At 54.0% G+C, this 12,707-nt stretch overlaps 1 protein-coding gene across 1 annotated transcript in view; it reads right to left on the bottom strand.

Moving 5' to 3' along the window:
- EFCAB12 (EF-hand calcium binding domain 12) overlaps nt 1-12,707 on the bottom strand; it is a 30,152-nt gene that overhangs the window by 2,499 nt on the left and 14,946 nt on the right. The window contains exons 5-8 of the mRNA XM_006160654.1: nt 8,684-8,877; nt 5,112-5,325; nt 1,209-1,374; nt 397-453 (exon numbers count right to left, since the gene is read on the bottom strand). Coding sequence (XP_006160716.1) covers nt 397-453; nt 1,209-1,374; nt 5,112-5,325; nt 8,684-8,877 — 631 coding nt within the window. The remainder of the gene's footprint in view (nt 1-396; nt 454-1,208; nt 1,375-5,111; nt 5,326-8,683; nt 8,878-12,707) is intronic.

Below are 12,707 nucleotides of genomic sequence, written 5' to 3' on the forward strand. Positions count from 1 at the left end.
CCCAAAAAAAAAAAAAAAAAAAAGTATGCTGGGGCCGGCAGGTGGCGTGGTGGTTAAGGGCACTGGACTCCCACACGGCTAACTGTGGTTCAAGTCTCAGACCCTCTCTCTCTTGCTCTGTCCCTCTCTGGTCAAATTAAAATAAATAAATAAATAAAATAAAATAAAATAGATTTAAAAAAAAATAGGGTATGCAAAGTATAACTTCCTAGAGCTTCTGAGAGGACCCCCATGCGCTAACACTTGGCACGCCCTCCAGGTCGTGGTTCGCTGCCCCTCAGGCCCTGGGCACTAAGCCCCAAGGCTGGTTAAGAGTCCCTGGTTCCTTCTGCAAAACAAGGCTTGCCCTCCTCTGGCCCGCCTCCCTTCCTTCCAGATTAGAACATGGCCACACACCTGACGAAGTCCTCGAACTCCTTGAAGTGCATCTTCTTGATCTTCCTGGTCATTTTCCTGGTGGAGAAAGAGATGCATTTTGTTAGGAAGGGACATCCCAATAATGGGGACCTGGAGTGCAGGTCAGGGACAGGTGAGGGGCCATTTACTTTACTTTATTTTTTTGGAGAGGTTTTTGCTATAGGACACTTGCACTCTCTGGAAAGACAGAAAGAGACAGAGAGAGAGAAAGCAAGAAATCACCCCCCAGGGGGGATGGCCACACCGCAATCCCTTCTCCTCCATTCTCTTCTTGGGATCTTGGGCATGCACACACAGGCGCCCGGCGTGAGTTTAAGCCACCGGGTCGGGGATGTGAACTGCAGTCTACTACATGGGAGTTCAGCGACATAGCCATTCCGCCAACTGCTGGTCCCCATAGTCCTTTTTCTATCTTCCTCTTGGGATTTTGGGCACACAGGCACATGTGCCTGATGTGAGTTTTGAAGCGCCAGGTGCAGGACTTGAACCTCCCAGTCGGCCATGGGGAATCCAGCTGCTTTCACCTCCACACCAGCTGCCAACCCCTGCTGGGGACTTGTGACAGCTCCCACCCAGCCTCCCATTCTCTCAGAAGGCGCTCTTTTTCCAGTTTTCCAGAGACCTCGCCATTGTGCAAAGCTGTGGTGACCCAATGTAGGAGCTGGGGCCAGGAGGCCGCAGCCAGGCCAGCAGCCACAGGACTCCCCGGCATGACAGCATCAGTCACCCCCAGCTGAGGGGCACGCTGGGTGGGACCTGGACAGGGGCAAGGGGCGTGGATGGAACTCAACTTGTTGCTCTTCTTAGCCACAGGCGCGCCCCGGTCGGGAGACCAGCCGAGCGTCTGGGAGCGGCTCAGAGTGAAGTGCTTCCAGTCTGAGTAGTAGCCTCCGGGCTGCCGGATCGGGCGCACCTGGTCCTTCTGGAAAATGATCTTGTCCCCCGGGTACAGCAGCGCTGTGGCAGCAAAGGAAGGTGGGTGGTTAGCTGGAGACCACTGCCCCTGCTCCCGGGGTCAGACAGCGCCTTCCTCTCTTCATTTTATTATTTTTTTTAAGAGCTTTTTGCCTTAGGGCATGTGCACTCACAGGGTGTGTGTGGGGCAGACAGAGACAGGGAGAGGGACAGTGAGAAATGATCCCACAAGGGATGGCCATGCTGCAATCCCTTCTCCTCCCTTCTCTTCCTGGCAGCTTGGGCACGCACGCACACGTGCTTGGCTTGTGTCGGCGTCCGCCCCCAGGCTTAGCGCTATTATGGAAGAAGCAGAAAAGATGAGACAAAAAGATAGAGTAGAAGTGGACACAGGCAGCCTGAGCCTAGGTAGCCCAAGCAACCTGTGCCGCCCAGACAAACTGGACGTCTTTATTTATTGTGCAAGAAAACATTACACATGTGTGTTTCATGATACTTCATGGATTGGTTGCCAGGTTACAGACAATAAGAAGCCATTAACAAATCTATAAGAGATTAGTCATACCCGGGGCAAGGTGTATCCCCTGGTGGTAATCCCATCTAGAGTAAATCTCATCTTCCTTTCTAATGCAGAGAACTAGCTGTTAGGTGTGTCTGTTGGAACGCCCCTAGTAATTTCTACCCTTGCTCTGTCTGCAGCCAAGGTCAGGGAAAGACAAGTTACAAGGTTCTGCCAAACCCCAAAAGAGCATGTGGTGTTTGCTCAGCACATGTCCCCACACCTCAGACTCTCTCTCTTAAACGTGTCCCCACAGGCTTGTTTCAAGCCACTGGGTCTGGGACTCGAACCACGGTCTGCCATGTGGGAGTCCAGCAACATAGCTGCTACATCATCTGCTGTCCACTCTGAATTTTTCAGTAAATCCACATTTTTGTTTAAAATACACACACACACATAGTGTTTATATATTTTGGCTTTTTAAAACATTTATTATTGGGACCAGCAGATGGTGTGATGGTTATGTCACTGGACTCCCATGTAGTCGACTGTGGTTCGCGTCCCGGACCTGGTGGCTTAAAACTCACGCCGGGCGTGTATGCGTGCGTGCCCAAGATCCTGAGAGGAGAATGGAGGAGAAGGAATTGCAGCGTGGCCATCCCCCCTGGGGATAGCTTCACGCTTTCTGTCCCTTGGTTTCTCTCTGTCTCTTGGCCGAGTGCATGTGCTCTATAGTAAAAAATAATAATAATAATTATTGTTTTTGTTAGAGGGCCCATGTGCGCCCTGACACACACACACACACACACACACACACACACACAGAGAGAACACCCCCATGGGAGACGGTCACATTGCAATCCCTTCTCCATCTCTCCCTCCTTTTGGGATTTTGGGCATGCACGCACATGTGCCTGGAGTGTTTCCCAAGTCACCCGGGCTGGGACTTGAACTGTGCAATCGGCCATGGGGGATCCAGCCACGTAACCACCACACCACTGGCCGGCCAGTGTTTTGTTTAAGTCTCCTTATTGATTAGATTGATTAGATTTTTGCCATGTGGTGTGTGCACCCACTGGAGAGAGACAGAGGGAGGGAGGGTGAGAACTCGCCCCCCAGAGGATGAGTAACCCACGCTGTGATCCCTTCTCCATTCTCCTCTTGGGCTTTTGGGCATGCACACACACGCATCCTGCATGTTTTTCAAGTTACTGGATCTGGGGCTTGAATCACAGGGTCGGCCATGTGGGACCCAGAGTCTCATCACCCCATGACCCCCTTTCCCCGGACTCCCAAATCATTAGGATCTAGGGCACGCAGGTACGCGCACGGTGTGTTTTCAGGCCAGCCGGCGGATCTGACGCTGTGGTCGGCCATGCGGTTTCCAGCACTGCAGTTCAGGCTGCTGCCACCAGGTGGCGGCGCTCTTTATCCTTTTAAAGCACACAGTCCCGTCCACAGACATTCACGAGTTTGCAGTGCCGGCTTTGCCAAGTGGTCACCCGGGGCTGGGCACACCCCTGTCCCCACCTATCAGACATATTCGCTATCCAGAGACACAGGGGGCTCAGATCGGTGGGGATCAAGGGAAACGTCATTCTTGCCCTAATTGGAAGGCAGAGCAGCGTGGAAACGTCAGAGCTGTGCCTCGCTGTCTGAGCAGAGACCGAAGGGCCTCAGCATTAAAAACAAAACAAAACAAAAAGGAGGGCACGGTGGTTTAGGCACTGAACTCCCACGTGGTCGACTACAGTTCAAATCCCAGACTCGGTGGCTTGAAAACCACACCAGGCACATGTGCATTTGTGCCCAAAATCTTGAGAGGAGAATGGAAGAGAAGAGATTGCGGCGTGGCCATCCCCCCGGGGGACAATCTCTCATTGTCCCTTTCTCTGTCTCTCTTCAGCAAGCTCACACACCATGTGACAGAAACTTAAAGAAAGAAAAAGAGAAGGGACAACCAAGACCGAGACCTGGCCTAGAGAAGGGGTCTTGATTTAATGGAGTTAGCATTTCTGTTTAATCCCCCTCTCCAAAGTCAGGAGACCAGCAGTTGGCATAATGGCTATGTCGCTGGACTCCCATGTGGTCAACTGCGGTTCGAGTCCAGGACCCGGTGGCTTAAACTCACGCAGGGGTGAGTTTGAATGTAAAGGAACAATCTGAGGTTGTTTTTGGAGAGGTTTTTGCTACAGGGCGCGTGCACTGGCCAGAAAGACAGAGAGAAAGAGACAGAGAGACAGAAAGCGAGAAATCACCCCCCAGGGGAGATGGCCACGCCACAATCCCCTCTCCTCCATTCTCCTCTCGGGATCTTGGGCATGCACGCACACACGCCCGGGGTGAGTTTAAGCCACTGGGTTCAAAAAAAAAGAACCGCGGTCGACTACGTGGGAGTCCAGCGACATAGCCATTACGCTAATTGCTGGTCCTGCTTTTTAAATTTTTTAAAGAATTATTTTATTTTAACTTTACTTATTTATTTTAATTTGACAGAGAGGGACAGAGCAAGAGTGAGAAAGCAAGTCACCAGGTCTGGGATTCGAACCGTGGTCAACCATGTGGGTGTCCAGCGCCCTTAACCACCATGCTTTCTGCTGGCTCCCAGGCCTTACATTTTAGAAATCTCATCTATTGGGTTGTCAGAAAAGTTACGACATATTTTTTCTATGTTGTTCTTTCTTTTTTTCTTTTTTTTTTAAAGAGATTTTTGCTTTAGGGTGTATGTGCTTGTTGGAGAAACCAAGAGAGACAGAAAGACAGAAAGTGAAAAATCACCCCCACACACACCCCGCCCCCCATGGGGAGTGGCAATGCCACAATCCCTTCTCCGGTCTCCTCTTGGGATCTTGGGCATGCACGCACACGTGCCTGGCATGAATTTGAAGCTGTTGGGTCCAGGACTCGAACCCTGGTCGACTATGGGAGCCTAGCAATGTAACCATTCTCCCATCTCCTGGTCCCTCCATGTTTTATTTTTTAAATAATATTTATTCGTTATTATTAACTTTTAATTTGACCGGAGAGTGAGAGAAAGGGAAAGCAAGAAAGCAAGCTACCAAGTCTGGGACTCGAACCATGGTCAGCCATGTGGGAATCCAGCACCTTTAACCACCACGCCACCTGCCGGACCCAGTCCCTCTATGCTTTTCTATGCAAAAATGCACCCTAGTTTTTCCAGCAACCTAATAGCAGCACACGAAGGGACCACCCATGCTTTCTGCGGAAGGACCACCCTCATCCCTGCTCCATATGGGGTGGGGAGGCGTCCTCCCCCTACCTTTCATGAGGATGTCCTCCGTCAGCGGGAGGCCGAGGGCCTCGCAGAGCCTCCAGCACTGCAGGTAGGTGAGGAAGGCGTCCATGCGGGACTTGTCGATGAGCTCCTCCACGTCGGTGCCGCTGGTGGACGGGAGGCAGTGCTCGTCAAAGCGCTGGTTACCACAGCGCACCAGGCGGCAGCGCTCCGCGTACTGGATGGAGCGGACCGGCAGCTGCGGACAGGGCAGGGGCTCAGCCTCCCCGCCTGGCGCCCGCCCTACTGCCCGCCCGGCCCGAAGGCGGACGCGGCATCTCATCGCGCTCTGCCATGAGTCCCCATGACGGGCGACGGCAAACAACGCACAGTGGGGCTGCAGATCAGAGTCTAAAGTCAGTGACTCAGAGAAAAGGGCCACAGGGCACCCGGACGTCTGTGTGCACAGCTGCACACACGGATGTGCACGCCAGACGGTGCTGACACACGGTGGGGCGTGGCACCGGTGCCCTCAAGGTGTCCTGCTGGAACAGACACTGGCACTGGCCTGTGTAGCCACGTGGGATTTTGTTTTTTAAGAGATATTTTTGCTATAGGGCACGTGCACTCACCAGAGATACAGAGAGAGACAGAGAGACAGAAAGCAAGAAATCACCCCCTCCAGGGGGGGTGGTCACATCCCTTCTCCTCTATTCTCCTCTCGGGATTTTGGGCATGCACGCACACGCGCCCGGCGTGAGTTTTAAGCCGCCATGTCGGGGACTTGAACAGTGTTAAGGGTATGCAGGAGTCCAGCCACCTAACCACTGCGCCATCTGCTGGTCCTGGCCACGTGGGGATTTAATTAGGCACAGTCATCTGGGACCTTGCAGTGGAGCCACATGCTCAGGTAGAAGGGGCCTGGGGAGCCTATAGATACACTGGTTGGGCCCTCTTCTTTTTTTTTCTTTTCTGTCTTTCTTTCTTTTTCTTTCTTTCTTTTTTTTTTTTTTTTGGCTAGAAGGTGCACGCACTCACCAGAGAGAAACAGAGACATAGAGAGAGGGAGAGAGAGGAAGAACGCCCCCCTCCACTGGGGCGCAATCACGTCACAATCTCCTCTCCTCCACCTCTCCATCTGCCGGGACTCTGCACACACACACACACACACACACACACACACTCGCATGTTTTTCAATCTGCTGGGGCTGGGATTCCACCGTGGCCAGCCATGTGGGAGGCAGTTCCCTTAACCACCAGGCCACGGCCTGGCCCTTCCTTTATCTCCTTTAACAAGAAAAAAAAAGGTTCTCTTTGTAAAGTTTTTCACACCAGAATCAGCAAAAATATAGCCCTTAGGCCAAATCTGGCCCACCGCCTGTGTTTGCAAATAAAGTTTTATGGGGCCAGGAGGTGGTGTGGCGAGTAAGGCACTGGGCTCCGGCAGGGCCGACAGCTGTTGGAGTCCTGGACCTGGCAGCTTGCTTTCTCTCTCTCATCAAATGAAATAATAGTACATGAAATAAAAATGTTTGAGAGGTTCGTGCCTTAGGGCACGTGCGCTCATTGAAAAGAGAGACAGACACAGTGACAGGAAAGAGAAATCACGCCCCAGGGGGGTTGGTCAGGTCATCCCTCCCCCAGGATCTTGGGCACACACGCACATGTGCCCAATGTGATTTTCCAGCCACCGAGTCTGGGACTTGAACTGCAGTTGGCCATGCGGGAGTCCAGGGATGCCACTGCTACGCCTTCTGCTGGTCCCAAAATAAAATAATTCTTGGGAACCAGCAGTTAGCGTAATGACTGTGTCACTGGACTCCCATGTAGTCGACCGTGGTTCGAGTCCCGGACCCGGTGGCTTAAACTCACGCCGGGCGCATGTGCGTGCGTGCCCAAGATCCCGAGAGGAGAATGGAGGAGAAGGGATTGCGGTGTGACCATCCCCCCTGGGGGGTGATTTCTCGCTTTCTGTCTCTCTGTCTCTCTCTGTCTGTCTGGCGAGTGCACGTGCCCTATAGTGAAAACCTCTCAAAAAAATTCTTTAAAAATATAAATAAATAAACTTGTATTGGCACACAGCCACGCCCACTTTAGTGCTGTCCGGGCGGGCTATGCACGGCCCCGAGCCTCTGAGTGGTCGTGACTCGAACCGCGTGGCCACAGCAGCTGGTGCTGCCCTCTGATCCTTTACACAGCTTTGCCCGCCCCTGCTCCATTGTTTTGGGCTTTCTTGTCATGCAACGGAGTCAAATCTTAGCGCTGTGGCACCGAGCGGCGCTTGTCATTTTATCGCCAACATGTCACAGTATGTGCAAATGCGGATTCGCACCGTGCCTGTGTGCCGACAGGACTGTGCTGGTGGTCTGCCTCCCTGACTCGTCCTGGCTCCGGGGGGCACAGACTACACTCCAGCCCCACTCCAGTGCCCCCCTTGATGGCGACCTACTGGATGCATTCATTCAGAGATCGACCCTCCTGCCTCTACGCGCCCTGCACGCTGGGGTGTCTGCCCTGGGTCAGGCCTGAGCCAGGGGCTTGGAGTCTAGTCGTGATGTAGCTGCAGCCCTGCTCCCTGGACCACAGCCATCAGTGAAGCTCAGGGAGGGGAGCCGGCTGCTGGCGTGGTCATGAAAGTGGCTGGATCCCACACGGCTGACAGGGTGGTTCGAGTCCTAGACCTGGTGGCTTGGAAAACACACCGGGCGTGTGTGCATGTATGCCCCAAATCCCAAGAGGAGAATGGAGAAGGGACTGTGGCATGACCATCCCCCATGGGGGGCTCTTTCTCACGTCACCTCTGTCTCTGTCTTTTCACCCGTCTCCCTCCAGCAAATGCACGTGCATCATCGTAAATTAAAAACAAAAACTGGGCCAGCAGATGGCGTAGCAGTTACGTCGCTGGACTCCCACATGGCCAACTGCGGTTCAAGTCCTGGACCCAGCGGCTTGAAACTCATGCTGGGCACATGTGGATGCATGCCCAAGATCCTGGGAGAATGGAGGAGGAGGGATTGCAGAGTGGCCGTTCCCTTTGGGAAGGGGGTGATTCTCACATTTCCGCTCATCGTTTCTGTCTCTCACGCGCCCTAAGGCAAAAACATCTGAAAAAGAGTTAAAAAAAGTAAAAAGAGCAGGGAGTGGAGGACATGGATGCTTCCCCACGTCATCCTCAAAAACACCTGCTGAGAGACCAGCAGTTAGCGTAATGGCTATGTTGCTGGACTCCCATGTAGTCGATTGTGGTTCGAGTCCCGGACCCAGTGGCTTAAACTCACGCTGGGCGCGTGTGTGTGTGTGCCCAAGATCCCGAGAGGAGAAAGGAGGAGAAGGGATTGCGATGTGACCATCCCCCCTGGGGGGTGATTTCCTGCTTTCTGTCTCTCTGTCTCTCTCTCTCTGTCTGGCGAGCGCACGCGCCGTATAGCAAAAACCTCTCAAAACAAAACAAAACAAACAAACAAACAAACAAACAAAACACCTGGTGAGGCAGACAGTGCTCTTAGACAGAGGAGGGGCCGGGAACTCCGAGGAATGAAGCCCCCCAAGGTCCTCCTGCAGGGGCAGGGTGTGAGCTCCACCCCGTGGCCCCCAAGCGCAGGCGCCCGGCCGGGCACCTGGTGCTGCCGCCTCTTCTCCCGGTACCGCTTGCCCACGTCCTCCATCTCCTCCAGGGTCAGGGGCCGTGCCTCCGTCTGCACGTCCACCTCAGGCACTGTCAGCAGGTCCATCTGGGGAGGCTGCGGGGACAGATCCGCCTGCTTCTTGATTGGGCTCCTCGGGGACTCTCTGCGCTTGGCCAGGATGTAACCTGGAGACGGACGAAGAGACGAGGAAGGAGGGACTAAGAGGAGTCTGGCCCTGGACACCGCCACGCCAGTGTCTGCCTCCTCCCACCTGCGACACACCTGGAAGGTGTCCTCCCTCCACGCCACGTGGTCTCTCCCCCACCAGCCCCTGCCCGGCCGTCTCGCCATCGTTCTCGTCCTCCACCTCCCTGTTTCCCAGTGGCACACAGCGCCTTGCAAAAGTATTAACCGAGGCACCTTCTACTGAAAGCCAGCGTCCGTTTCTCGGTTGCAAGGCCCTGCAGGACCTGGCCTCGCGACCCTCCCTCCTAGTCCGTCCCCTACCGCCCACCCCTCACCACTTGCCACCCTGACCTCCTTCCATTCCTTGAAGATTTGCCGCCTCGGGGCCTTGCCATGCAGTGCCATCAGCTGCGATGCCCTTCCCAACACTGTCCCAAGACTGGCTGCTGTCACTCAGGGTGTCAGTTCCCGTGTCTGCTTCTCAGACAGGGCGTCCCTGATCCTGTCTCAAAGCATTCATCAATATTGGGTCCATCTTATTTAATCCTTTGTGTGTAGTCATCGACAGGAAGACCTTGGCTTGGTCACCGCTGTGTTCTGGGCCAGTTCCTAGGAGTGTGTCTGGCACATAGTAGGTACACACAATGCCCAAGGAATCCCATTGCCCCTGCCCTGGTTCAGGTCTTCACGGTCTCACACTGACGTGCAACCCTGGCCTCGCCACCTTCCACGGAGATGGTGAACCAGCGACTGAGCCTTCCCCCCTTGGAAAGTGAGCAGTGTAGCCCTGCGCTCTGAGGGACTGGAAGGACAGACAGGATTCTGTGCGGGTGGGGCTGGCAGGTGGCATGGTGATTAGGGGCTCTGGACTCCCACATGGCTGACCGTAGTTCGAGTCCTGGACCTGGCAGCTTGCTTTCTCACTCTCCCCGTCTCACTCTGTCCTCTGTTCAAATTTTAAAAATAAATAGATAGATAAAGTTAAATAAAATAATTCTTAAGAAAAAAAAGAATTCTGTGAGGGTGTCCTTGACAGGCTACCACTGGCTCTCTCGCGAGCCATGACACCAAACTCTCGCCCTTTTAGACAAAGCGAGACGTCCCGGCCCATCGGCCTCTCCCTGTGCTGCTCTCCCCGACAGCGGGACTCAGGAGGCTGGCTGAGCGGGCACCTGAGCCTGGCTCCAGGGCCGTGCACCGGGAACGAACAGGCCTGCATGTTGCTGCACGCGCGTGGCAGGTGACCACAGCCGCTACACGGACAACGCCAGGCTTCGGTCACTGTGATGGAGAGACCCGGAGAGCACAGGAAGGAGAGTGCGCCAACCACAGGTGGCCTAGGCGCTGGCACCAAGGGGGTGAGGACAGAAGCCTGATGGCTTTTTCCTGTTTCCAAAATCCCTTCCTGAGGGCCCGGGGTGAGTCACGTCCACAGACTTGAACAGATCATTCGGTCCATTTGGTACCAGGATTCTTCCAGCATCTTATCCTCGGGACAGCAGCTCGTGACGTGTACAAGTCCCCTATCCCTGTTAAAGCACACTCTGCTTTCGCCCCCCTTTCTGACCCCCAACCTAAGAATTGTAAAGCCCCCCAAACCCTTCCTTCCAAATGACCTTTTTGGGACAGACCAATAAGAAAACTCTTTTCACCAAATTCCAAACATTGTCTCTCACTCTCAAAATCAAATCAAAGCAATCCCTCTGTCTGTCACCTGAGAAAGGCATGTCTGCTTCTTCTCTGGGCCTGGGTCACACACATGCGTGCTTAGACGTAAACCACGTGCATTCTTTCTGCAGAGCTGGTTATATCGACAGGTGCCCCTGTCTGACGGAGGTGCAGGAGGTGACATGGGGGCATGCAGGTTCCCTGGGCTCTGGGAGGTGACGGCATCTCTGCAGAGCAGTGTGGACACTGGCCACGGGAAATCTGAGGACTGGGTGCTTTGAAGGACGGCCGGCTGCCTCCACACGAACCCCACCAGTGGGGCTCTGAGCATCCCGCTCAGGGCGACCATGCACACCAGAGGCACGGCCCCACACCTGCACCTTAGAAGGAAACTCCTCCACTCTGCTTTCTAGGGTTCTTACATGACCTCAGGGAGCGGGAAGCCCCCCCCAGGCGCGCCTGAGATTAAATTCCTACCGACCTGGTGAATGGAGATAGAGCAAGATTTGTTTCATTAGAAGAACAAAGATGTTGGAACCAGCAGTTAGTGTAATGGCTATGTCGCTGGACTCCCACGTAGTCGACCGCGGTTCGTGTCCCGGACCCGGTGGCTTAAAACTCACGCCGGGCACGTGTGCGTGCGTGCCCAAGATCCCGAGAGGAGAATGGAGGAGAAGGGATTGCGGCGTGACCATCCCCCCTGGGGGGTGATTTCTCGCTTTCTGTCTCTCTGTCTCTCTCCGTCTGTCTGGCAAGCGCACGTGCCCTATAGTGAAAAATCTCTACAAAAAAAAAAAACAAAAAACTAAAGATGTGAGGCCGGCTCCAGGGCAGTGGTTTGGAGAGCTGATCCCACCTGGCCGTCTGTACGGTTCGAGTCCCAGCCCCTGCAGCTCAAGGGCAGTGGCAGGCATGCGTGTGTGCACGCCAAAGCCCCGACAGAGGGACAGCTGAAGGAGAGGAGATGGTGGTGTGGACATGCCCCATTCTGGGGGGCCTTTCTTCATCTCTCTCTGTCTCTTTGTCTCTCTGGCAAGCGCACGAGCCCTCTGGCAAAGTAAAATTAAAAAAAGGAGAGAAAAGCAAAACATAGATGTGGCTATATTTGGGGAAGGTGCTGGAGTGGGTGGGTGGTTTATTATTATTTTATAACAGCGGTGTCATTAAAATACCAGGGAACATGATATATACCCTGTGTTGTAAGTTCATAGTCTATTTTTCTTCTTTCTAGTTTTGCTATAGGGCGCATGAGCTCACTGGAGACACAGAGAGAGACAGAGAGGGAAACTACTAAGTCGCCCCCATGAGGATGGCCACTCAGCAGTCCCTTCTCTGAGACTCTGCTCTCAGGACTTTGGGCACACACACACACACACACACACACACACCTGACATGTTTTTCAAGCTACCAGGTCTGAGATTCTAACTGCATGGTCAGCCATGTGGAATCCAGCAGCCTTAACCACCACGGAACCTGGCTGGCCTGAGCGGGTCCATTTCTAACGTGCCTCATCTGGAGGGAACCGTCCCACACGCGCTTAGCTTGGCAAACTTGCACGACCAGTGAGTGTGGACCGCAGCCCTGCTGCACGCTCCCGATGGCCAAAGTCCACCTTCCAGGGAGCTCTGAGCATGTGCTGATTCCATTTTTCTAACAAGAAATCGTAATTAAGTTTTTGAGAGATTTTTGCTGTAGGGCGCATATGTTTGCTGGAAAGACAGAGAGAGACAGAGAGACAGAAAGCGAGAAATCACCCCCCAGGGGGAATGGTCACGCTGCAATCCCTTCTCCTCTCGGGATCTTGGGCACACACACACACATGCCCGGTGTGAGTTTAAGCCACCGGGTCCGGGATGCGAACCGCAGTTCACTCCATGGGAGTCCAGCGATGTAACCATTACACCAATGCTGGTCCCTGTAGTTAACCTCTTATAAATGTAGTATGGGTCAGTAGTACAGTGGCCATGGATGCCCACAGTGAGAAACGCCTCTGGAAAGGTGTTCAGGTCAGGGTCGGCCTTTCCATACCCTGCCCCAGGCAGGCCGCATCTTCAGGGCCAGCTGTGCACTGCAGAGAACCTCTTCCCCTTAGTGCTCTGCAGACCTGGAGATCCCAGAGGCTTGGCCGACCCACGACAGCCACAGCCAGAGGGCGCCCCC

Source organism: Tupaia chinensis, unplaced genomic scaffold (assembly GCF_000334495.1).
Source record: "Tupaia chinensis unplaced genomic scaffold, TupChi_1.0 Scaffold000704_1, whole genome shotgun sequence".
In the NCBI taxonomy this organism is placed as follows: Eukaryota; Metazoa; Chordata; class Mammalia; order Scandentia; family Tupaiidae; genus Tupaia; species Tupaia belangeri.